A 26,360-nucleotide genomic window follows, 5' to 3' on the forward strand; every position below is an offset into this window, starting at 1 on the left:
AATTAGAGGAGAGAGGACAAAAGGAGGGGCGGGGCTGTGGCCACCGCTCCACCAATGAAGATAAGTCTTTCATTAATTCATATACAGGAGGCGGGAGCTGGCTGCAGAATCACATAGCCGGCTCCCGACCTCTATGAGCTGTAGCTGCGATCTGCGGTAGTTAACCTATTAGGTGCCGCGGATCGCAGCTACCGCTCATAGAGGTCGGGAGCCGGCTATGTGATTCTGCAGCCAGCTCTCGCCTCCTGTATATGAATTAATGAAAGACTTATCTTCATTGGTGGCGCAGTGCGCCCCCCCAAGCCCCCCAGTATTAATCATTGGTGGCGCAGTGCACCCCCCACCCAAGCCCCCCCCCCCAGTATTAATCATTTGTGGCAGTGGCCACAGGATCCCCTCTCCCCTGCTCCTCCGATCGGAGCCCCAGCAGTCTAAGTCTGGGGCTCTGATCGGCTACCATGGCAGTCAGGACGCAATTGAAGCCCTGGCTGCCATGTTCAGCTCCTTGCTGCTGTGTGCACAAAGCACAGAGCAGCAGGGACATTGTGAGATCCTATTCACCCTGATAGAGATCTATCAGGGTGAATAGGACAAGGGTTCTAGTCCCTAAGGGGGCTAAAAGTTAGTTTAAAAAAAAAAAACACAAAAATATTAAGTATAAATGAAAAAGATTTACAAAAAAATAAAAAATACACGTTAACAATAAACATATTCATTTTCAGCAGATTTGTGTAGGAATTTTTTTTATTTTTTTTCAAAAATGAAAATTCCCAGAATATCGGTATAAATTATCGGCTATCGGCCTGAAAGTTCACAAATTATCGGTATCGGCCCTAAAAAATCAATATCGGTCGATCCCTAGTGATCACCCCATATACACTCCCTGATCACCCCCCTGTAAGGCTCCATTCAGACGTCCGTATGTGTTTTGCGGATCCGTGGATCCGCAAAACACGGACACCGCGGATCCGCAAAACACATACGGACGTCTGAATGGAGCCTTACAGGGGGGTGACAAATGACAGGGTGGTGATCACCCCATATAGACTCCCTGATCACCCTCCTGTCATTGATCACCCCCCTGTAAGGCTCCATTCAGAATTCTTTTTGGCACAAGTTAGCAGAAATTTATTTATTTTTTTTGTTTTTTCTTACAAAGTCTCATATTCCACTAAGGCTGCATTCACACGTCCGTGGTGTGTTGCGGTCCGCAACACACCAGCCCGGCACCCCCATAGAAATGCCTATTCTTGTCCACAAAACTCTGATCCACAAAAAATATGGATGAAATCCCTAATAGAACACTCCTATCCTTGTCCGTTATGTGGACAATAATAGGACATGTTCTATTTTTTTTAAGGACTGGACATAAAGAAACGTTGTGTTTTTATTTATTTATTTATTTATTTATTTTTTGCTTTTTTTTCCCCCGGACCCATTAAAATAAATGGTTCTGCATACAGTATGCAAAAAAAACGGAACGGACACAGAAAGAAAATACATTTGTGTGAATGAGCCCTTAAATTTTTTTTTTTATCATTGCATTGTATTCATTTTCAGCTAAATATGATTTTTCATTTGATCTTTATGAAGAGTATTGAACCCCTGTCTATGTGCAGCCTTGAGTTTCTTTAGCAGCAGGATCTGAATTTTCACTCTGTTCCATCAGGCAGCTCAGCTGACGACTCCGTATCTCTGATCTCTGACATCCTAAACATTCATTATAGCTCGTTTCTAGAGATGAGGTTTATTAGATGACCAGAGCAAACTGAAAGTGAAAGAACCAGTCACACAGCTAGAAAAACAGTTAACCCTTTGTGACAGAACTACTCAATATTTTTTATAAAGACCAATTGAATTATTTTTTTTGCCTAAGGGTACTTTCACACTAGCGTTTTTCTTTTCCGGCGCTGAGTTCCGTCCTAGGGGCTCAAATCCGGAAAAGAACTGATCAGTTTTATCCCCATGCATTCTGAATGGAGAGTCAGTCCTTCAGGATGCATCAGGATGTCTTCAGTTCAGTCTTTTTGACTGATCAGGCTTTTCAGTAAAACGTAGCATGCAGTATTTTTACCTCCGGCCAAAAAGCCTGAACACTTTGACTGAACGCCGGATCAGGCCTTTTCCCCATTGACTTGCATTAACGCCGGATCTGACACTGTGTGTTCAGTCAAAACGGATTCGGCTTTTGCATGTTAAACCCGAAAAATGTGGAAAAAAAGTTAAAGTCCATAAATGGCGGATCCGTTTTTTCCAATGCATTTTTTCATTGTGATCAAAATCCTGATCAGGATTCAAATGTAATCCGTTTTCACACGTTTTTCCGGATCCGGCGGGCAGTTCCGGTGTCTGAATTGAACGCCGGATTAAAACAACGCTAGTGTGAAAGTAGCCTAAAATTAGTAAAATTCATAAAAAATTCCCCCAAAGGTGTACATAGACTTTAAACAATTCCCCTGATGGTAAATCTTCCCCAGTGAGAATTGTAGCTGGCACAGTGTGACAGAATTATCTTAGCTCGTCAACGAAATGGGTCAGTGGGAAGGTCGTTAAAAGTTCTTGACGAATAGGCACTGCCCAGTCAAGCAGATTGCAGCCAAATACAACACTTGTCTTCTCTTAGCATGGATGGGCTGTAACGGCAGATGACCAGTTCCAGTGTCGCTGCAATGTGAGGAAAACAAAGGCAAGTCTCCAGTGTGCAAAGGTTGGACCAGTGGAAAAATATCACCTGGTCAGATGAACCAAGGTTTGTGTACCATGCTGAAGTGTCAGAGTTTGGCACACTCGTCCTGAACCGATGAACCATTACTGCCAGGTGTCAACAGTTCAGGCTGGTGGAGGTGAAGTAATAGTGTGGGGAATGTTTTCTTGGCACACTCTGGCTCCTCTAATACCTTTGATGGATGTTCGGGTAAGCCTTGCTGTCCAAATGTCCAAGTTCATCACTTTATGGCAGGACATGTTCAGCAGGACAGTCATGGACTGATTCTAGCTTTCCTTGCTTCCCTGTCCCTCACAGTCCCCAGATCTTAATGCTGTAGAACAGGGATGCTCAACCTGCAGCCCTCCAGCTGTTGTAAAACTACAACTCCCACCATGCCCTTCTGTAGGCTGATGGCTGTAGGCTGTCCGGGAATGATGGGAGTTGTAGTTTTGCAACAGCTGGAGGGCCGCAGGTTGAGCGTGCCTGCTGTAGAACATCTCTGGGTCACGGTAGAATGAGGTGTTCACAGTCTGTCAGTACTTTCATCTAAGTGCTGGCAACTGCAGGAAGCTACCTTGTCCGTATGGGTTACTATTCCAGAAGGTCAGAGGAGGTCCAATGTGCTACTAGATGAGTGTCTCCTAATAAAGTGGTCATTCAGTGTGTGTGTATATAGAGAGATAGAGATGTGTCAATGTGTCCTTGCTGTATAAGGAGAATACTGCAGCTTTAGATCACACTTACATTCTGTACCTGTTTCCTATTTTCTTAGGGTGCTTCAACGTCGACAACTGAAAACTTTGGCCATAGAGCAAAACGTGCAAGAGTGTCTGGGAAATCCCAAGATTTGCCCGGTAAGCCTACTTTTTATTTCTTCATTGTCTTGAAGTGTGGGGTCTTTTTGCTTTCTTTTGTCAGCATTAAGAAAGAAAAGCTGAATAAAGATGCAATAAAGCTTTGTGCTGGTCCCATGCGCTTAGTGAATGTGACCAGATGGGACTGTACAACCTGCGGCTACCAATCTTGCAACTTTATCAAGCAGTTATTATAGGTTAAAGAGTTTGCGCATCCTCATCATGTATTTAGCTTTCTGTGTTGCTGGAATGTCATGGCCACATTGAAAGTTAAAGGGTAGTCCAGCTTTTTTTTATTTTTTATATTGTAGTGATGGTGTGGGTTCAGTATAGACCATCACTGGCTGATCAGCTGGGGTCCGATACCCCGCACCCCTGCCGATCAGCTGTACACGGCACTGTCATCACTGTAGTGGACCACGCTCACAACTTCTGCGATGCTCCCATTCACTTCACTGGGAGCAGCAATTGTGAACTATGTCCACTACAATATTGATAGTGCTGTATAGTTCCAGTGCTGTCTTGTAGCTACTCAGAGCAGCTGATCACAGACCCCCACTGTTCAGCTAGTAATGGCCTATCTTGAGGATCGGTCATCACTTAACATATTCCCGCACCATGCCTTAAATGTACAGCATGGCAAATGGCTAGTTCCCTCACAACGCCTTACATTTACGGCATAGTGATAGCTGCAGTTCAGGAACTGAGCCGTCCTCATTAGCAGCAGGTGTTGGCTGTACTGTACAGCTGACCCCCTGCTGCTATGGCTGAGATTGGAGCTAACTCTGATCCTGGATGTTTAACCCCTTAAATGTTGCTGTCAGTAGCATCCACTGCATCTAAGTTTTACAGAAGGATGGGGCTCGCTCTCTAATGGGCCTCCTGCAACATGATTGGAGGGTCCTGATAGTCGCTATCGCAAGCGGAGTCCATACAAAGGCCTCCAGGTCTGCCATGTACGGACGCCATCAAGCCCTGCCAGAGACAAGCTGTTATGGGCGAGGTGTCAGTGTAAAGCTGACAGGTACAATACACTGCAATAAATAACTATTGCAGTGTATTGTACCAGCAATCAGACCATTGTATGTTCAAGTCCCCCAGTCAGGCTTTGAACTTAAACTACATATTGTTAACATGTCATTTTTATTTATAAAAAAAAAAATGTATGCCTCAATTGTAATAAATTCTATGAACTGAAATCGACCCAAATTTACCACCAACATAAAGTACAATGTGTTCTGAAAAAACTATCTCAGAATCGCTTTGATAAGTAAAAGCATTCAAAACTTACAATGCAAAAAGAGATACTTAGTAAATTTGTAATATGAGGCTGTGTCCTGAAGGTCAAAATAGGCCTGATCCTTAAAGGGTTAAAAAAGCCTGGACAAAGGGGTACAGAGCCACTAAAGTATGAATGTGGATCATGTGTGAGTATCTGGAGACAGGAGATAACGTAGTGATTATGGGGGTGAGGGGCCATCCAGGGGTGGGCTCATTAATAATACCATTGATGAATGCTATAGTCGGGGTGACTTCCTGGAAGAAAAGAATGGACAGCATTAAACTGCATAGGACAATGAGATGGGATATAAACGTTTGGTGTAACGTCCCTTAGGAGCCTTATCATGGTCCCAAAATTTGAGGCCATGATGCTTTTTGTGTTAAAAAATAAAATTACATTTTCTGTCATCCTAGGCAGCTCTTCAGCCAGAGAGAGATCTTTCCCCTCTTGCAGTTGTACCGTAGAAGTGACAATCGATGGGATCACGTTTTGTGCAGTACAACTTACACTGCACAATCCCACACTGCAGCCGGGGTACAATCACTAGTGGGTCCTGCTGCTCTCTGAATTTGACGGCCATACACATTCAATGATCATTCGGCTGACGGCTACCTGCCGACTCCTCCATATACATCCACGTTCGGTTTGGTATGAGTATTCTATGGGGAGGGTGGAGAAAGCCTCTACCTGACACTTCTCCCTAGAAAACAAAAGGATCAGGCAAATCATCAGGTGCTTACCACACACATTAGATGGCCAAATACAGTGTTCTCAACAGGTTCAACCGTCAATTTGCTAATGTGTATGATGGCCTTAAAGGGGTTCTCCACTTTTGCTAGATCACATAGTAACAGGATATCCTCAGGGTAGGTCATAGGTATGAGAATGGCGGGGGCCTGACTTCCGGGATCAGCTGTTTGAAGAGAACGCAGTGCTCACCGCTGTAATTTATCCATAGAGCTATTGCTCAGGTAATCCCCCTCTTCCCTCGTTTCTCCTCTGCCTCACGCCTGTGCTAGTCTCTTCACTGGATCCCCATTGCCCAGTGATTTCATTTTAAGATACCAATGACTACGTATAATGCCGTCTACAACCTGCCCCCTCCTTACATCTCTGACCTGCTTCCCGGATACATCCCCACATCTCTGATCCCCCCCAGGATCTCCTTCATTGTTCTCCTCTTGTCAGTTTCTCGCACAATTACTACAGGACTTCTCTCATGCATCCTCTGTACTTTGGAAGTCTCTACCTCAGCACATCAGAGACTCCCCCAACATCCAAGCCTTCAAAAGCAACCTGGAAAGCCAACCACCTACAATGAATGAGCACACAGCCAGATGAGCAGCGTCTACCCTCACCTATTGTGTCCTTCCCCTCTCCCTTATAGATTGTGAGCTCTCTGGGGCAGGATCCTCTCCCCCTCTGTACCAGTCTGTTACTAAGGTTATGCACATTTTACTTGTGTTTTATATTATGCATGTATACCCCCTTTGAGATGCACAGCACCCATAAATAAATAGTATTAATACACATGCATGCTCATCTGAGGTTGGGGAGAAGGGAGAAAGCTACTGCTTTTCGACCCCAGGTGCAGAAGAATTGGGCGTATTGAAATGCAACTGCCCAAGTCTTCTCTTCCCTGAAATCTGCCATCAGGGGAGAGTTAGGAGGTCCCCACAGGCTAGATGGTCGGCCAAACCTATCAAAATCGGGAGGTCAGCTGGCATGCAGCTCATTTTTATGGCCAGCGAAAATGAAATTGAAGATAAGTCTTGTATCCAGTTGGGGACTATGGAGTAGAGTAGGGTCCTCTAGAAGTCTACGGTGGTTGTGTTATAGTTTGGTACAACTCGGCTCTACCTCTTTATGTGCAGGAAACCTTTCTTTATGAAGAAGCAAAGATTCGCTATAAATGCTTTCACATAAAGAATCTAGATGCCATACGCTGCGACAGGCTTACTACGACTGGAGTAACAATTGCTGTTTACTTGTGTTTTATGGTTTTGCCTTTTTTTTTTTTTTTTTAAATAATCTTGTTTGACGTTATTAACTTGGTTTTCATTTACTACTACCGCAGCCGCGCCAGCAGAACAGTATCTTCAAGAAAAGCTGCCAGATGAGGTGGTATTGAAGATCTTCTCTTACCTCCTGGAGCAGGACCTCTGTAGAGCGGCTTGTGTGTGCAAGCGATTTAGTGAACTCGCTAATGATCCTATTTTATGGTAAGCGAAGAACAAAATGATTGATTTTATATAAATAAATAAATATATATATATGTATATATATATAATGAGCCCACATGGAAAGTGTTCTGCAAAACCCAAAGAAAAATCCAGGGAAGGATGGTCCTCAGTATTACCTGCTAGCTGTTATAAAAAGGAAAGCCGTGGATGATAAAAAAAAATGGTGCAAAGGAAAACTAAAACAGCTGCCCATATGGTAACTGGGGACATGGAAATAGTGCCTGGATGCTATATGCAACTACACCCAAATGTCAGTTTGTTGGTCATAGTTCCAGCAGTATTTAATGATCTAAGTGATTGACAGAGAGATGGATATAATATTAGAAATGCCCATATCGTTCCATTTGTCCGCCCTGTCTGGCACGGAGATGCATAGGGAGCATACTGGATGGTACAGTTGTGAAGGAAACTTTGCAAAGTCACAGACCTTCTTAGAAAAGGAGCCACACGTGAGACTCCCCAGTCTGCTCCGTCTGTCCACCATTAGGACTTATCTGGGAATATAACATTTACGTGAGAAATCTACTAGCTTGTGTGGTGTTAGTGGTGTCTGTTTGCTGCGATTTAAGGTTTTTTGTTTGTTTGTTTTTTTGCACGTAAATGATACGTTGGCAAATCGTCCATATGGTCTTCCTGTAGATCTGGGTAAAGATCTCTATTTTATCAAGGCAAACTATAACAGAGTGGTGACTGGTACGGTGGGTAAATGCTACTTACAGTCGTGGCCAAAAGATTTGAGGCCAACACAAATTTTGGTTTTCACAAAGTTTACCGTTTCAGTTTCTATGGTGGAAATCTGCATTAACTGTAGATTATTATGAAGAGCGATCAGATGAACAAGGTCATTCCTTGCCATCAAAATTAACTTAAGCTAGGTCTACACGGCGACATTTGTCACGGTACAATTTTTATAATGATAGTCTATGGTGACGCACTGCGACATGTGACATACTGCGACGCGACAGTCGCAAAAAATCCATTTGAGATGGATTTTTCTGCAACTGTCTCGTCGCAGCATGTCGCGGTGCGACACCATGGACTATCATTATAAAAATTGTCGCATGACAAAATGTTGCAGTGTAGTTGTGCCCTATGTGTCGCGTGACTCTTGTCGTCGTGTAGACCTAGCCTTAATCATAAAAAAAACAAAAACATTTCCACAGCATTTCAGCCCTGCCACAAAATTGACCTGCTAGTATAAGTTCATTGATCTTCTCGTTAGCTCAGAAGAAAGTGTTAATGAGGACAAGGCAGCTGATATCACTCTGCCATGCTGGTTGAATTAGAAGAGCGATCTAAAGGTGGCGGTGGTGCTTGAAATCATTGTCTGCTTCTGTTAACCAGGGAAACGCATGCAGTTATGATTGCTTTGCATCAAAAGGGCTTCATAGGCAAGAGCATCGCTGTTTGTAAGATTGCACCTAAATCAACGATTTATCAAATCATCAAGAACTTAAAGGAGAGAGGTACGTTTGATATGAAGAAGGCTTCAGAGGGCTCAAGAAAGTCCAGCAGTTGCCCGGACCATCTCCTGAAGAGGATTCATCTCCAGGGTCGAGTCGCCACCAGTGCAGAGCTTGCTCAGGAGTAGCAGGTGTGGGTGCACCAGCATGCACAGTACAGTGAAGGTTTTTGGAGAATGACCTGGTGTCAAGAAGGGCTGCAAAGAAGCAACTTCTCTCCAAGAAAAGCATCAAGGACAGACTGACATTCTGCAGGAAGTACGGGGATTGGACTGCAGAGGACAGAGGTCAAGTTAGAATCTCTGATGTAGCCCCCTTCACACTGTCTGGAAAAATGATTGGAGAAGAAAAGGTGAGTGCAACCATCAGTCCTGTGTCATGCCTACAGTAAAGCATCCTGAGACCATTCATGTGTGGGGGTGCTTCTCATCCAAGGGAGAATCTTGCCTAAGAGCACTGCAATGAATAAAGAATGGGATCGAAACATCCTCCGAGAGAAACTTCTTCCGGCCGTCACGGAGCAGTTTGGTGATGAACAACGCTCTTTCCAGCATGATGGACACCATGTCACAAGGCAAAAGTCATAACTTAAGTGCCTTGGTGAACAAAACATTGACATGTTGGGTCCATGGCCAGGAAACTCCCCAGATCTCAATCCCATTGAGAACCTGCGGTCAGTCCTCAAAAAGCAGGTGAATAAACGAAAACCGAAACGTGAGAAATTCAAAGCACTGATTACACAAGAATGGGTTGTCAGCAGTCAGCCCAGAAGCTGATGTCCGAATTACATACGGTAAGGCTTGATAAAAGAAGGGTCGCCACTGGAAATATTGAGTCTTTACATTGATTTGATGGATTTGTGAATAGAAGTTAAAAAAAAAGTATGCTTATCATTGTATTTAAGTATACTGTAGAAATATCAGATCTAAAAACACTGGAGCAGTAAACTTTTGTGAAAACCCAAATTTGTGTCAGACTCAAAACTTTTGGCCATGACTGTAGATCTGAACATGGACGCCTACACCTCCCGGGACAAACGACTTGAACAATGATGTTTTTTGCGTTATTTAAATATTCTGTTGGAAGGTCTGTACTAATGCAGCGGTTTTACTTGCAGGAAACGATTATATATGGAAGTGTTTGAGTATACACGCCCCATGATGCACCCTGAACCTGGCAAATTCTATCAGATTAACCCTGAGGAATATGAGCATCCAAACCCATGGAAGGAGAGCTTCCAGCAGCTGGTAGGAATCTGTGCGCTTGTTTGACTTTGTAGTTGTAGTACTGTGTAAATGAAGGCAATAGTTTTTAATCTTTACATTAAGAGGGTTTTCCGAGATTTCAATACTGATGACCCATCCTTAGCTCCTCAAATAGCAGATCGGTGGGGGTCTCGGGTGCCAGTCCCCACTGATCAGATACTGATGACCTATCCAGAGAATAATAGGTCAACAGTATTAACATCTCGGAAAACCCCTTTAGCTGTAGGCTATATCTACCCCCTCTTCCACACCTCCCTACTGTGCTGAAGAGGTTTCGCTGCAGTTACCCCTCCCTACGTCCTAGGGATCAATGTGCAGATTTGGTTTAACCAAATATTTGTTAGTTCACACCTCTCTCTCCTTTTAGGTTATGTTCACACAGCAGAAATACACAGAGCAGTGGAATACACAGCGAAAATTTACACTCTGGCTTCTGCTTCAGATTTGCATCTACAACTGCTGCGCTTCCACACAGGACTAGTCCCGATCCATGGGTTTAGTTTGCTTTACATTGGCCAAGCATCGGGGGAGATGATCGCTAACAGGCGATTGTAGGAAAGCTAGTTAGTGATTATAGGCCAGTGTAAAGGTGCCGCCAATTACCCAATGAACGAGCGAATCGCTCTTTTATCGGGTTATATGATTGTGCGGTCGCCTAAATCATTGTTTTCTGGCAGAAGATTGTGCCGTCTAAACAATGATTCTATATGAGGAGGAGCGATCGCTCCTCCCCATACTGTGGAGGAGATCACTGCATGTAAAATCAGAGGTCTCCTCCACTGATAAGCACACTGTTGTCCGGAAGGAATCCACATGTGGTTTGTTTTGTGCGTTTTATTTTTTATTTTTTTAACCAATGGATGTTCACTTCAATACAAAGCTGCATTTTCAGCTGTTTTTAGCACAGAATTGGCTCTTCTTTTTTCTATGTGGAAAAAAAAAAAGCGAGCACTGCTTTCCATTGACATGGAGGCTGTTTTGAGGTGTTTTTTGGAGCTGATTTTGAGGCAGAAACGCTCTAAAAAATCCGAACTGACCCTAAAGAGTAGCAGTGTGTATTCCCATTGCAAACCGTTCTTGTTCGGCAACAAATTCTGCATGAGAATCCTGCTGTGTGAACGTATCCTTCTACTAAAAAGTCCAATGGGAACTGGTTTATAAACTCTCGTGTCTGAAAATCGTGATCTTTTGGGGGGTGATGAGTGGTATTAATTCTATATGCTTGCTGCAGGTTGAAGGCTCCATTTACATTGCTTACTTGATAATTTCTCCATTTCTGTTGGGTATAATCTGAGTAACCCATCGGACCTCATTAGTCAGTGAGATTCCTGGGGGTTCACATGGGGCTCCCTGTTCTCGTAATTGCTGGGGACCTAAGTGGTCGGACCCTCCACGATCCTACATTTTATAAAAAATCCTTTGAATAGGTGCCAAATGTTGCTTATTGACCAAACTCTTTTTATGTAATCATTTTTTTTTCCCCCCTCCAAGTTCCAAAAGCCATGCCTTGATTTGGCCTTTGACAATATCTGTAAAGGGGGCTTTTTTTCTGTTCTGTTTGGTGTGGGATGAGTTGTATTTTTTACAGTGATGTTTGGGACTAGATATAATGTACTGATTTTTACTAATATCACCATTATTTTTTGGGATTTATTTTTATGGTGTTTGGTATAAATAATGTTAAAGGGAACCGGTCACCACGAAATGCAGTGCAGGCAGCATGTTGTAGAGCAGTGGAGCTGAGCAGATTGATATATAAAGTTTTGTGGGGAAAGATTCAAGAAACTGTCATTTCTAACTTTAAATCTCTGTTCCATTGTTCAGGGGGGAGGTGTTAAATCAGGGGCTGACAGCTATCTCTACATACAGAGAATGCTAGCAATCACTGATCATACCTCCCATGTGAACAATGAAGAAAAAGCAGAGATTTAAAGGGAATCTGTCACCATTGGTTCTGGATAGTGTTGAGCGAACTTCTGTTTTAAAGTTCGGCATACAAGGTTTGGGTTATCTAAGAATTCCCTTATGGTTTCTGCTACCACGGACCATAACTTATGTTCCGTGGTAACGGAATCCATAACGGATTTCTTAGATAACCCAAACCTTGTACGCTAAATTTGAAAACAGAAGTTGGCTCATCCCTAGTTCTGGACTATTCTCTGCAGTTGATACTTTAGTACTGCACATGAGTCCAGATCACTATTCTTTTCCTACTACCTCCCCGTTCCCCCGCTGTAAGCTTTCCAAGCCTTCACAGTCTGGGCTGCTCTGATGTGCTGACATAATGGCGAGGACTCCTGTGCGCATGTACAGTGGTCCTGAAAGTACATTTCGATGCAGCTCTGAATGCTGCAGGGGAATGGGGGGCAGTAGGGAAAAAAAAGTACTATATTTTTCGATGCATTAGACGCACCTAGGATTTAGAGGAAGAAAATAAAAATATTTTTCATATTTCAGACTTGCATTCCTCATCAGGCCCCCAACAGATTAAAATATATAAATATACTTGCCTCTTCTGCTCCAAATGGCACCGCCTGTGGCTCTTCCTGCACTCGCCTGCTCTTTTTTGTGCCCTGACATTGCACAGCGTCAGGTCATAGCGTGCGCACTATGTCCTGATGCTGTACACAGTCAGAGCAGTGCAGTGCCCGGAGAAGACCTGGAAGCGCTTACTAGTATTCGCTCCTTAAGGCGAACTGCCATTTCCATACCCCCCACACACACACTCTCACTCACTTTGCGGTGACAGGTCCTGTTTAAAGGGGTTGTCTCATCATGGGCAATTGGGGCATATCGCTAGGATATGCCCCCATTGTCTTATAGATGCGGGTCCCACAGCTGGGACCAACACCTATATCGAGAACGGAGACCCACAATTGAAAGAGGACGCACTGCGCATGCGCAGCCGCCCTCAATTCATTTTCTATGGGGCCGGCAAAAATAGCCAAGAGCTGGCTCGGCTATTTCAGTCAGCCCCATAGAAATGAATGGGAGCGGGGGCCGCGCATTTGTGCGGTATGCTACCATTCACTTCTAGGGGGAGCCGGCTTGGTTCTCCATATAGATGCGGGTCCCAGCGGTGAGACCTGCACCTGTAAGACAATGGGGGCATATTCTAGCGATCTGCCCCAAATGTCCATGATGAGACAACCCCTTTAAGTTAATTCTGTGGTCAGAACGATTACGGTGATACGAAATAATTTACCACTCTTTCGTAATAAAAACTTTTTTTTAATGAAATTTTGGTAATTTTATTTCAAGACCTATGACATGACATTTTGGTTAATTGGACATTTTGACTATTTTATTTATTTATTTATTTTTCCAGTTTTTGGGAGGCAGGATAAAGTAAAACAGCTATTCTGGCATTTTCTTTTATTTCTAGATATGAGCAGCATTTACTGTGCAGGATAAATAACGAGTTAACGCTATAGTGTGGGTTGTTACTCATGCAGCAATGTTATTATTGGGGGAAAATAATGGAAACACTGTGCACGCTATATGATTGACACAAATGGCGCCTAACAGACTCCATTGACTATAATGGGGTCTCCATATGGTTTCCATAGTGCAGCTGTGCTGTTTTATCCAGCATTTTTGAATGGATCTGAGCCTCCACCACAGCATTATATGGATATTTTTTCCCATTAATAAAATGTTACATTTTTGGACATTTTTATTTATTTTCCTAAACACATTAGTTGTGGTCTTGGAACGATCTACTCCCCCTATTCTGTACCTAGGAACAGTCCAATAATTGCCATTGTTAAGGTGATGCCGATCATCAGGTGAAGGCATTGCTGCTGCGACCTAAATAATCATTTCTGGGCAGCAGATCGTCCTGTTTATCGATCTGCTGCCCCGAAACTGTGTGTGTGGAGAAGAGCGATCACACTAGTGATCGCTCATCCCTGTACAGCGGAGGAGATTATTGCATGTAAATGCAGTTTTCACCTACTGTAACGAGCAATATGGTCAGTGGGAAATGTATGAATTATTCTATATTTTTTTTTGGGATGAAAATTGCATAATTGAATGACTACTCACCTCACAGGTTCCTGCCGCTCTGGTTCCAGCGCTTCTCCAGTCCCCGCAGGTCTTTACTTTCTGGTCCTTCTCAAAACACAGAAAATGAAGGCTCAGCCGGTTACTGGCTGCAGCAGTGACCCTCCACAGCGATTGGCTGAGTGGTCATTTTCTCTCTGTGGAGAGGGACCTGAGACCAACGAAGACCCAGGAAGCGCCAGAACGGGAGTGGCAGGGGATCGGTGAGTATTGCATATTTTGTGTGTCTTTTTACCTTTGTGTTCTGACCCTTTTTGCTTAATTTCACTGGCTGAACAGCTCCTTTTTAAAGGGCTTCTGTCAGCCCACTAAACCGTTTATTTTTTTTTGTTTACTAATAACCCCTACACTGCAATCTCTGCATACATAAGTTAAATAATCATTTTTGTTCAGTAGAATTTGATAAAAAGCGATTTTTAAAATATGCAAATTACCTTGCTACCAGCAAGTAGGGCGGGTACTTGCTGGTAGCAGCCGCATCCTCCGATCCTAATGACGCCCCCTCCGCATTGTGATTGACAGGGCCAGCGAACGGAATCGTTCTCCGCTGGCCCTGCCTGTTAGCATTCAAAATCTGGCGCCTGCGCCGCGGCCGTACCTATCTTCAATCTGCGCAGGCGCACTGAGAGACGGCCACTCGCTCGGCCGCTCCATCCTCAATGCGCCTGCGCCGATGACATCACATCTACACCCGGCGCAGGCGCATTGAGGAGCGAGCGGCCGCCCCTCAGTGCGCCTGCGCAGATTGAAGATACGTACGGCCGCAGCGCAGGCGCCAGATTTTGAATGCTAACAGGCAGGGCCAGCAGAGAACGATTCCATTCCCTGGCCCTGTCAATCACAATGCACAGGGGGCGTCTTTAGGATAGGAGGATGCGGCTGCTACCAGCAAGTACCCGCCCTACTTGCTGGTAGCAAGGTAATTTGCATATTTTAAAAATCGCTTTTTATCAAATTCTACTGAACAAAAATGATTATTTAACTTATGTATGCAGAGCTCGCAGTGTAGGGATTATTAGTAAACAAAAAAAAACGGTTTAGTGGGCTGACAGAAGCCCTTTAAGCATTATAAATTGCCAAAAAGAACATGCATCGCACATCCCCATATTGTGCATTGATCTCCTGCTTTTAGTCTGAGGCCTTTGTATACTTTTTGATCAAAGTACATAATCCCACTCCCTCTTTCATGAGGGTCACTATTCTGATTTGATGCAGCACCACATAGCGACCACTGCCGCCACAACACAGCACCCGCAGGCGGGGAGGCCCAGCAGTCCAACAGCACCCGCAGGCGGGGAGGCCCAGCAGTCCAACAGCACCCGCAGGCGGGGAGGCCCAGCAGTCCAACAGCACCCGCAGGCGGGGAGGCCCAGCAGTCCAACAGCACCCGCAGGCGGGGAGGCCCAGCAGTCCAACAGCACCCGCAGGCGGGGAGGCCCAGCAGTCCAACAGCACCTCTGCTGTCAGGCAAAGCCCACGCTAACCCACAGGCACAGCAAACGCACAGCACTGCACCATGTGAACAGATCTCAGAAGCTCACCTTTCAATGTGGTCTCAGAAGCTAAACAGAGACCAAGTAGGTATTAACCCTTGTGCAGCCGCCTGCTGATCAGAAAGTGTACAAAGGCCTTGAAGACGGTTTATAAATGATGCTGAGAAGCAGTAAATCAATGCATAGTATGTGGATGTGCATTAATTTTAAATGAACCTGGTAAAGGCTTTTAATTATAAATCTCCATGTCTTTATGTAAGGTTATAATTAGTTTAAAATATGGATAAACTGCTTTTAAAAATAACTAATGTGTGGATTTACCTTACAGTATAAAGGAGCACATGTTAAACCAGGTTTTGCAGAACATTTTTACAGCAACCCAACCAGATATAAAGGCAGGGAAAATATGTTGGTGAGTATCTGTCTACGTATGTACAGAAGATGTTTGGACGGTGGTTAAAGAGAATGTGCCCCCTATAATTTTCCCTGCCAGATAAAACCGGATAGCGACACGCATCCTTTTTTTTCAGATTTGTTTGAATTTTCTGATTATAGAATTAGATTTCTTAATTTTTAAAAAAATCTCCTGAACAAGATTATGAGGGCAGTCATTTTGCCTGAGCTATTAAGCATTGTGCTTTACAGCAGCAGTCATGGCCTATAGACACGATAGACTGGAGGGGCCTCATTGACTTCCATGGGAGATCTCTGTGCCATCGCTCGTGCTTATACAGATTGTTTCTGGCAGGTCCCTGTTTACACAGTAAGGGCTCATTCAGACGACCGTAGGGCAAAAGATGCAGACAGCTCACTGTGTGCTGGTCCGCATCCGTTGTGCCTTTCCGCGTCCCCGCAAAAAAGATAAAACATGTTCTAGTCTTCTCTGGAATCCTTGGACAAGAATAGCCATTTCTGTCATAGTGCCTGCCATGTGCGTTTTTATTATGTGTGTTTTGTGGATCGCAAAGTACTATGGCCGTCTGAATGAGCCCTAAGAGTATGATCTGCTGCCCAGAAGTGATCATTGAGGCGTCCACATAAACGGACATTTCACGATGAATGAGCATTTTGATCATTCATTGTGTGATCTCAGGCACCTTTAAACCTAACATTCGGCCCGACAATTGCCCAGTGTAGACCCACCAATAGTGGCCATTGCAAAAACGGCAAGATAATAATAAAAAAAAGTCAAATGGAAAATTGTAAAAATTGCCCAAAGTTCTAAAAAAATATGCTTAAAGCATAAAAAAAAAAATTTGCGTATTAGCTATGCTTCATTGTAGAATCAGAACTATGAAGGCACAGGTCTTTTTAGGATTCCCAATGTGTTCCTTGGGGAGTCACTGAAAGAACACCATTAAAACATAACTTTTAATCAGAGTCACTAACTTTATAAAATAATTTGATGCCATTTTGCATCATTGGATGAAACAATTACAAAAAGAAAGAAAAAATTCCCTAAATCTCACCCTGTATCTATTTATGCCCTGCCTGTAGACCGAATAGCCGCCCCGATAGGGGCGATACCGTGTCAGGAACCTCCTACTTACCCATGCAAGTCCTTGACACAGAGAGAGGTCCCATCACCAGAATGTAAATTATAGACACACAGGAGCTTCTCTGTTCTTCAAAAGCTGTGTAGAGGCAGCGCATCAGGCCCATGAGCTCAGCTGTGAACCTGTCTGTTACTAGAGACAGATCTAGCCTGCAATGGACTGCATATTAGGAGGGAGTGAGACCCCTAGTGGCCATGACTGTACAGTTTTTTTCAGGTGGACGCAGGCATATTTTTTAAATGAAGTGATTTAGAAATGTACTAATTACACCGCTCTCTGTTAAAGGGAGTCTGTCACCACATTTGAGCCTATTAGACAGATCCAATAGTGTTATATGTGCCACCCAGAAGTTTAAAACGGTACCTTTGTTGCATATACCAGAGTCTTGTTTCAGCCAAAAATGAACTTTGTAGGTTCTGTAAATGCGCCCTCTCAAGTGCCCAGGGCGGCGTCTCAATCTTCCGAGCCCAAGACCGGACCTCCCCAACGGCTCATAACCCCGCCCTCCGTGTGCCTCTGCCCGCCCATTTACGCTCCTCCTCTCTCCTGCGGCGCAGTGGAAAAGGAGAGAGGAGGAGCGTAAACGGGCGGGCAGAGGCACACGGAGGGCTGGGTTATGAGCCGTTGGGGAGGTCCGGTCTTGGGCTCGGAAGATTGAGACGCCGCCCTGTGTGAAAATACAGTGACTATTTAATATAGAAACTTGGTTTAAGCAATAAACATTTGTTTTATGTTATTTTTTTCCCCCTTTACCTAGTATTATGATACAATTGAAGATGCATTAGGTGGTGTACAAGAAGCTCACTTTGATGGACTCATTTTTGTCCATTCTGGCATCTACACCGATGAATGGATCTACATAGAGTCTCCAATTACTATGATCGGTGCAGGTAATGATTTTTTCTTTTTCTTTTTATCAATGCTACATGTTAGTATTTTACTCTTTGCACTGTGGATCTTTGTATACACCATTGCCATGTATACAAACTCTGTACAGTGGCTTAGGGTACTTTCACACTAGCGTTTTTCTTTTCCGGCACTGAGTTCTGTCCTAGGGGCTCAATACCGGAAAAGAACTGATCAGTTTTATCCTAATGCATTCTGAATGGAGAGCAATCCGTTCAGGATGCATCAGGATGTCTTCACTTCAGTCTTTTTGACTGATCAGGATGGAGATAATACCACAGCATGATACGGTTTTATCTCCAGCCAAAAAAACTGAACACTTGCCTGAATGCTGGATCCGGCATTTTTTCCCCCATAGGAATGTATTAGTGCCGGATTCGGCATTCAAAATCCCGGAATGCCAGATCCGTTTTTCCGGATGACACCGGAAAAATGGATCCGGCATTTCAATGCATTTGTATGACGGATCAGGCATTTTTCAGACTGATCTGGATGCTGATCAGTCTTACAAATGCCATCAGTTGGCATACATTTTGCCGGCGATGGAACTGCTTGCCGGATCACTCTGTCGCAAGTGTGAAAGTAGCCTTACAGAGAAGTTATGAACTCATTATGCATACCTTATAGTGTAACTAAACTAAGTTTTTTGTAAAATGTCCTAAATGCTCTAATAATACTTTTTCTAATATACTTTATTAATGGATTTAGATTATTATTATTTTTTTTTATATAGTTTTCAGTCTCTAAAGCTCACATTTCCTGTGCGTTTTAAATTCACTATTCTCCACAGCGCTGACTTGTACGGAGTCTACACTTTGAGTGGCGCTGCAGCGCACTGAGTACGGGCAGGGGCGCACATTCCTTCTCCTGCCTGCATCCCCCGAGGTCTACTGACTCCTGGCATAGTACATGGGTACCCTGTAGGGGTGGGCGGTATAGGCGATATGCGATATAAATTTGGGCCACGATATGGATTTTCGCCATATCGCCTATATCGCCGGACCGCGATATGATTGCGCTCTCTGCGCGCACCATTTACTCCTGAGCCCGCCGGCCGGCACAGTGGAGGGAGAAGGAGGGAGTCCCTCCCTCCCCACTGTGCGCGGCTGCCGCTGAACACCAATGAGGAGAGGACAGAGTAGGAGGAGGAGGGGAGGGACTGTGGCCGGCCATATCCCCCCCTAGTTCATTGATGGCAGTGGGCAGTTCCGATCGGAGTCCCAGCAGTGTAATGCTGGGGCTCCGATCGGTTACCATAGCAGCCAGGGCGCTACTGAAGTCCTGGCTGCGATGGTATGTTAGTGAGCAGCATTATACTCACGTGCGCCGTGGCCGCCGGTCGCTCCTTCTGTCTGTGCGGCGCATTGCTAATGCTTATAGCATTAGCAATGCGCCGCACAGACCTATGAGAAGGAGCGCCCGGCGGCCACGGCGCACGTGAGTATAATGCTGCTCACTAACATACCATCGCAGCCAGGACTTCAGTAGCGTCCTGGCTGCTATGGTAACCGATCGGAGCCCCAGCATTACACTGCTGGGACTCCGATCGGAACTGCCCACTGCCATCAATGAACTAGGGGGGGAGGAGGGGGACCCTGTGGCCACTGCCACCAATGATTAATACTGGGGAGGGAGTGAGGGGGGGTGGGTTTGAGTTACCGTAGGGGGGCAGATAAGAGGCTGGGGGGGAGCAGATAAGAGGCTGGGGGGGGGAGCAGATAAGAGGCTGGGGGGGGAAGCAGATAAGAGGCTGGGGGGGGGAAGCAGATAAGAGGCTGGGGGGGGAAGCAGATAAGAGGCTGGGGGGGGGAAGCAGATAAGAGGCTGGGGGGGGAAGCAGATAAGAGGCTGGGGGGGGAAGCAGATAAGAGGCTGGGGGGGGAAGCAGATAAGAGGCTGGGGGGGGAAGCAGATAAGAGGCTGGGGGGGGAAGCAGATAAGAGGCTGGGGGGGGAAGCAGATAAGAGGCTGGGGGGGAAGCAGATAAGAGGCTGGGGGGGAAGCAGATAAGAGGCTGGGGGGGGAAGCAGATAAGAGGCTGGGGGGGGAAGCAGATAAGAGGCTGGGGGGGGAAGCAGATAAGAGGCTGGGGGGGAAGCAGATAAGAGGCTGGGGGGGAAGCAGATAAGAGGCTGGGGGGGAAGCAGATAAGAGGCTGGGGGGGGAAGCAGATAAGAGGCTGGGGGGGGGAAGCAGATAAGAGGCTGGGGGGGGAAGCAGATCAGAGGCTGGGGGGGGAAGCAGATCAGAGGCTGGGGGGGGAAGCAGATCAGAGGCTGGGGGGGGAAGCAGATCAGAGGCTGGGGGGGGAAGCAGATAAGAGGCTGGGGGGGGAAGCAGATGAGAGGCTGGGGGGGAAGCAGATGAGAGGCTGGGGGGAGCACATGAGGCTGGGGGGGGGGGGGCACATGAGAGGCTGGGGGGGGGGGGGCACATGAGAGGCTGGCTGCCATGGTCAGCTCCCTGCTGTTGTGTGCACAAAGCACAGGGCAGCAGGGAGAGTGTAAAGTCCTATTCACCCTTATAGAGCTCTATTGGGGTGAATATGACAAGGGTTCTAGCCCTTAAGGAGGCTAATAGTTATTAAATAAAAAGTAAAAAAAAAAAAAGTTTAAACACCCCCCCCAATATAGAAAACAATATATCGCAATATATATCGCACATGCTTAAAATTATATCGCAATATAAATTTTAGGCCATATCGCCCACCCCTAGTACCCTGTAACCATGTTCTATGTCAGGGTTAGATGAGCGGAGCGGGCTCCTGCCTGTGCCTGCTTTGCTAAACTAAAAGTCCTGCATGTCAGCTTTTAGCGAAGCAGGCACAGGCAGGAGCTGCTCCGCTCAGCCTGGCATAGCACATGGTTACAGGGTACCAGGATTTAGTAAACCTCGGGGGGGGGGTGGCACATGCAGGAGCAGCAATATGCGCTCCTGCCTGTACTCCCTGCACTGCGGCCCCATTCATAAAGTGTAGACTCCGTACACCGCTGAGAAGTCAGTGTTGTGCAGAAAAATGAATTTAAAGTGCGCAGGGAAAGGTGCTTTTTAAGGAGGGAAAACTATAAAAAATTCAAAATCTATTCATAAAGTGTATTAGAAAAAGTATTATTAGGACATTTTACAAAAAAGTTAATGAAAAGCTTAGTTAGTCTTTAAGAAACTGTCCTGCTTTATGGGGTCTCCAGAAGGTTCTATATTTTCACCTAAAAGCAATACCTCTACTAATACTTTCACACTTGCGGCACAGTGATCTGGCAAGCAGTTCTGTCGCTGGAACTGCCTCCTGGATCCAGCAATCTGCATGCAAACGGACAGCATTTGTAGACGGATGCGGATCTGTCTTACAAATGCAATGCAAGAACAGATCCGTCTCTCCGTATATCATCTGGAGAAATGGATGTGTTATATATTCTTTTCACATTTTTACGTACGAGCGCTGCCTTCCCTTCATTGTTTGCCTGCTCTCCGTCATAACCACAGCAGTGAGCAGTGTAATTACAGCTCAGCCGGTGGACGGCTCTTTTCTGTTCAAGTGAATACTACAGAGCCGTCCCATTGAAATGAATGGGACGGCTGAGCTGTAATTACACTGCTCACCGCTGTGGTTCCGACGGAGAGCAGGCAAACAATGAAGGGAAGGCAGCGCTCGTGCGAGAGTGGCCTTCTGTTCAAACAGCTGACGTTGATGATCTGTCCTGAGGATAGGTCATCAATATAAATAAAGTGGACAACCCCTTTTAAATGGACTGAGTTGCACATGTGAGCTATGTGAACAATGAACATGATGTCAACGGCCTAGAAAGCTGATCTGCAGGGGTGCCAAGAGTCAGACCCCCACCAATCTGATTTTGATGACCTGTAGTCAGCCATTTAGTATTTTACTCCTGGAAAACCTCTATAAAAATACAATCCTTTTTTCTCTGTTGGTCTAAACAGCACCAGGAAAAGTTGCGGACAAAGTGATCATTGAAAACACTAGAGACTCCACGTTTGTCTTCATGGAAGGCTCAGAAGATGCGTACGTTGGGTATATGACAATCAGGGTAAGATTTATGTAGATGTTTTACCTTGTGTGTGAGACCCTGACTTAACAAAAGTCACTCTCCTATACACCCCCCCCCCCCTGCTTTCCCTAATTCAGACACATTCCTTCCCGTGCCCCTAACCTGAATTATTGTCTGTGACTTCCGTTAGCTCTGGTGACCGAGGTAGGTAGTGAACGCATACCACCCGCACTGAATCCTGCCCCATTCACTTCAATGAATCAGTGAAAAACGCATTGCAACCGGATTCCTTCCATTTTTCACTGAAGCCCCATTCATTTCTATGGAGCCCGAGCTGCGTGAAAAACGTGTGAAACACGTATACTATCATGTATTGCACCATGATGGAAAACTTGCACTTGTGAAAAGGGCCTACATCAGCACTGCGGTCTTGTCCTTCACGGAGACTGGACCTCCACCAGACATAAGATGACGGCTTATCCCAGCAACTGTCCTCACTTTTATAAAATGGGAAAATTACTTTTTATAGCCTTTGTTCTCCAACCTGAGGGAAAGTGGCATTGAAATATCTGCCTGGTTATATGATGTGACGTTTTTTTCTCACCCAGTTTAACCCTGATGACAAATCTGCCCAGCACCACAACGCCCACCATTGTTTAGAGATCACAGTAAATTGCAGTCCGGTCATCGATCACTGTATCATCCGCAGCACTTGCACAGGTATGTGACCCAGTTCCCGATATGCCGCAGATGCTCTGAAAGCACATCCGTGTATTGTTTTTGTCAGTAATGATCTTTTTACATGTATTCCCTTCTTTTGCAGTCGGCTCAGCAGTATGTGTGAGTGGTCAGGGTGCTTGTCCCACCATCAAACACTGTAACATCAGTGACTGCGAAAATGTAGGACTCTATATCACGGACCACGCAGAGGTGACCAGTGTTCGCTGAATCTCCTTTTCCTTTTTTTTTCTTCTTTTTTCTTTGCTGCATTGTTTTTAATGCATTTTGTTTTCCTTTTAGGGGATTTATGAAGACAATGAGATCTCCAATAACGCTCTAGCTGGGATATGGGTTAAAAATCATGGCAACCCAATCATTAGGAGAAACCATATTCACCACGGCCGGGATGTTGGCGTGTTCACGTTTGACCATGGCATGGTGAGTTCGGTTTCTGTCCCTTTCTGCTATTTTTTTTCTTTATTTTTTTATTATTTCGTTAACCCTTTAATTACCAGGAAGGCTTAATGATCATACCTTCTTTTGTGATTTACCCCTAACTTTGGTGGCCTATGCATCATTTTTGTGATTTTTTTTTTGACTTGACACTTTGGGCTCTTTTTAGATGATTTTTTATTTCTCTTAATAGTTATTTGGGAATAACATGGGCTGTTTTATATAATTTTTTTTCTGTGGTCAGCCCCTCCTTCGCTGCTTTGATTGACATGGCCAGGCAGTGGCACAGCAGTGAGGGAAGGGCTGGCCACAGAAAGCAGAGGAGCTTTGGTGTAACAAGAGCAATGGCAACGCCCTCATTGCACTAGATGCATTAAGAAATAGTGTCATAACTCAGGAACCAACCAAATTAAGTGTTTCCACCCTTTCACTACCAGAGGTTTTTGCTTTTTTATTTTTCTTCCCTATTTTCCTTGAGCCATAACTTTTTTATATATATCCGTTCACATAGCTGTATGAGAGGACTCCCCTGCATAACGGAAAGGGGACAGATCAGTTTTGCAGCCTATAGACTTCTATTATGATGGAACGAATATGCATTCAGTCATGGTCCGTGGTAATGGAATCCATAGCACAATTCTCCTTTTACCAGTAAACAAAGCGTGAATGAATTTCATGACCTGAAATTCGCTCATCTCTACCCATGATGTTTATATTTATTGTTATTTAGGTATTTTTTTAAATTATACGGAAAGGAGAATATTTTAAACTTTTTTATATAATTTTTTTTTTTTTTTTTTTACATTTCTTTAGTTTTTTTATCATGCTTTTGAAGTTCAAATATGAGCCTATAAATTAGGTTTTTAATTTATTTTGTTCTATAAGGGATTTTTTTTTAATGTGATTTACACAGAAAATGGCTAATTTCTTATCCTGGCCTGCCATCTGGTGGCCAAAATAAGAATGGCAGCATGAACACTATCAGCCTCGTCAGCGAGGCTCGTAGTGTTAAGCAACTACCAATGCCTCAATTGGCCGCATGGGGTATCTGTAGGAAGCCCGGAAGCACGATCACGGCATCTAAAGCCTTTAATTACCGCGATCGGCATTATTGCCAGTCACGGTAATTAGCCGCAGGTCTCTGCTGTTTGAAACAACAGAGACCTGCCGGCCATGACGCCCGCTGCATATGTAAGCGGGTGCCATGTTTACACATCGCTCCAGCGCCGTACATGTACGGTGCTAGTAGCTAAAGGGTTAATCGGGTGAACCACAGCTATGTGCTTGTGTAAACCGTTTAATAGGGACATTGGTGGTGACAGATTGCCTTTAAACTGGCCTCACAGATGTAGGGCACTCTGGATTAAAGCTCCGCACCATACATGTGACGCATGAATCGGGTTAATATCTTCTGATATATGCCGTTATAAATGCTTACTGTCTGGACTTATCCCAGCACGCCTCTCATTTCTTACACGTAACAGATATTACTTGCTCTTCCATAAATATCCCTCTCAGCAGCCTCACCTCAAAGTCTTTACTACCTGATTATTTTGGGATTAGCGTGTTCTATATAGGCAATATTTGTCTGTGAGCACACCCTTTCTGCGGATTAGCATAATCTGATTTACAACCCATCGTACAGCATGTGAATGACTAGCAGTCCGTAGAAAATGCTGTAGAATATAATTGGCATCTCCTATTGATTGACCACTTTATCGGTTTTCTCTTATAACCCCACAGCATTAGAGAGAGATGACCCAATTTTTTTTTTTATCATCATTGCAATTATGATTTTGAGATCTTGGTATTTTATTGAATTTTTTTTATTATGTTAGGATTTTTTTTTTCTGCAAGAAATACTGTCCTCCCACAGGTGGTGTATGCTCTTAGGACAGTCTTAGACGGCCTTAAAGGGGTTGTCCGCTTTTGTAAGATCAGTGACCTATTCTTTGGATCGGTCACCAATATCAGATCTGTGGGCGTCCCACATCCGACATCCCCGCCAATCAGATGTTTGAAGAGAACGCAGAGCTTGTACAAGCACTGCGTTCTGTCGCTGTTTACATGCTTGGTGTCTGCTTTGTAGTAGTGAGCAGTGTATTTACATTACAACTCAAGTGAATAGGACGGAGCCTTTCCATTGTAGTGAATAGGAAAAGCGGAATTGTAATTACACTGCTCGCGAATGACGAGAACACAGTAATGGTACGAGCGCTGCATTCTCTTCAAACAGCTGATCAGTGGGGGTGCTGGGTGTCAGACGCCCGTAGATCTAATATTGATGACCGATCCTGAGAATAGGTCATAGGTGTTTCAAAAGCGGACAATCCCTTTAAAGGAATTTAGTGAATCTGTCACCAGGTTTTGTTTTTTTTTGCCCTGCCTGAGTGGTGCATGAACCAGTAACGGAGACCCTGACTGAAATGCTGGGACCCCTACCTTTGGCCCTATTGGGCAACTGCAGGGCCTGCGTCAGATGGAGCAGCATTAAAGTGGTGACAGGTTCCCTTTAATGCAGCCATATTTTACAGCCACGTGGGAGGTGCAGGTGTCGTCATAAAACAGACACTAAAATGAGAACGCAATATCGCTGTCCTAAACCTGCCTAAGTATGTTAGCTTATTAATTGGTGTAAGCTTTCATAAAATAAAGATTATATTTTGTATATTGATATACTCTTTCCTTATGTTTGGAAGATCTCTGCTTGCTGTCATTTAGTAGGACCCCCAATTGTTAACTTCCATTGGATAAAGGTTTGTCCTGGTCATGTGACAATTTGCACAGGTAAATTCCTATAACGAGCCGTGGACCTGGACAGATTTTTATCCACTGAAGTAAAACATTGAGGTTTTCAACTAAAGGACAGCAATTGGAGATCTTGAAATACGTGAGGAATTGAAAAATTGGGGGTCATTTACGAAGAAGCTTACGCTAGTATTTGCCATAAAAAAAGCCATAATCCCCCTTTGTGGGACTTTTTAAATACCCATGCAACACAATTTTTTTGGACAGGCATATTTACACTGTCCTGGCGAGTGGTGGGGTCCAGGCCATGGCCCCGCCAAACTCGCTAACATGTACGCCTGAAAACTACTCCAGTCTGGGCGCATGGACTGCCAGATGATACACCCAACTTATCATGAGGTGTGCACCTTGTAATAAATGAAGCTCCATCCTCTGGCAGTGTAAAACGCCAGGCATTGATAAATGAGCCCCATTGTGTAATTGTGAATGACCTCTATTTGCAGAAACAGTAATACCAGGTTAAAGGGGTTATCTGCTCACCTGATCCCCCGCCGCTGGATCCAGTCTGTTGGGCTCCCGGGACAGTAGGTCGGCTCCC

General features: G+C 44.7%; 1 protein-coding gene across 2 annotated transcripts in view; it reads left to right on the top strand.

Annotated features, from left to right (window-relative positions):
- FBXO11 (F-box protein 11) overlaps positions 1 to 26,360 on the top strand; it is a 101,041-nt gene that overhangs the window by 62,832 nt on the left and 11,849 nt on the right. For both annotated transcript variants that reach the window (XR_005778523.1, XM_040430305.1), the window contains exons 3-11: positions 3,480 to 3,561; positions 6,921 to 7,065; positions 9,667 to 9,796; positions 15,701 to 15,784; positions 17,686 to 17,818; positions 21,774 to 21,880; positions 22,450 to 22,561; positions 22,665 to 22,771; positions 22,862 to 22,999. Coding sequence is in view for 1 of the 2 variants with exons in the window: in XM_040430305.1 (XP_040286239.1) it covers positions 3,480 to 3,561; positions 6,921 to 7,065; positions 9,667 to 9,796; positions 15,701 to 15,784; positions 17,686 to 17,818; positions 21,774 to 21,880; positions 22,450 to 22,561; positions 22,665 to 22,771; positions 22,862 to 22,999 (1,038 nt within the window). In the remaining variant the exon portion in view is untranslated. The remainder of the gene's footprint in view (positions 1 to 3,479; positions 3,562 to 6,920; positions 7,066 to 9,666; positions 9,797 to 15,700; positions 15,785 to 17,685; positions 17,819 to 21,773; positions 21,881 to 22,449; positions 22,562 to 22,664; positions 22,772 to 22,861; positions 23,000 to 26,360) is intronic.

The sequence above is a fragment of the Bufo bufo genome, chromosome 4 (genome assembly GCF_905171765.1).
Source record: "Bufo bufo chromosome 4, aBufBuf1.1, whole genome shotgun sequence".
NCBI classification, from domain to species: Eukaryota; Metazoa; Chordata; class Amphibia; order Anura; family Bufonidae; genus Bufo; species Bufo bufo.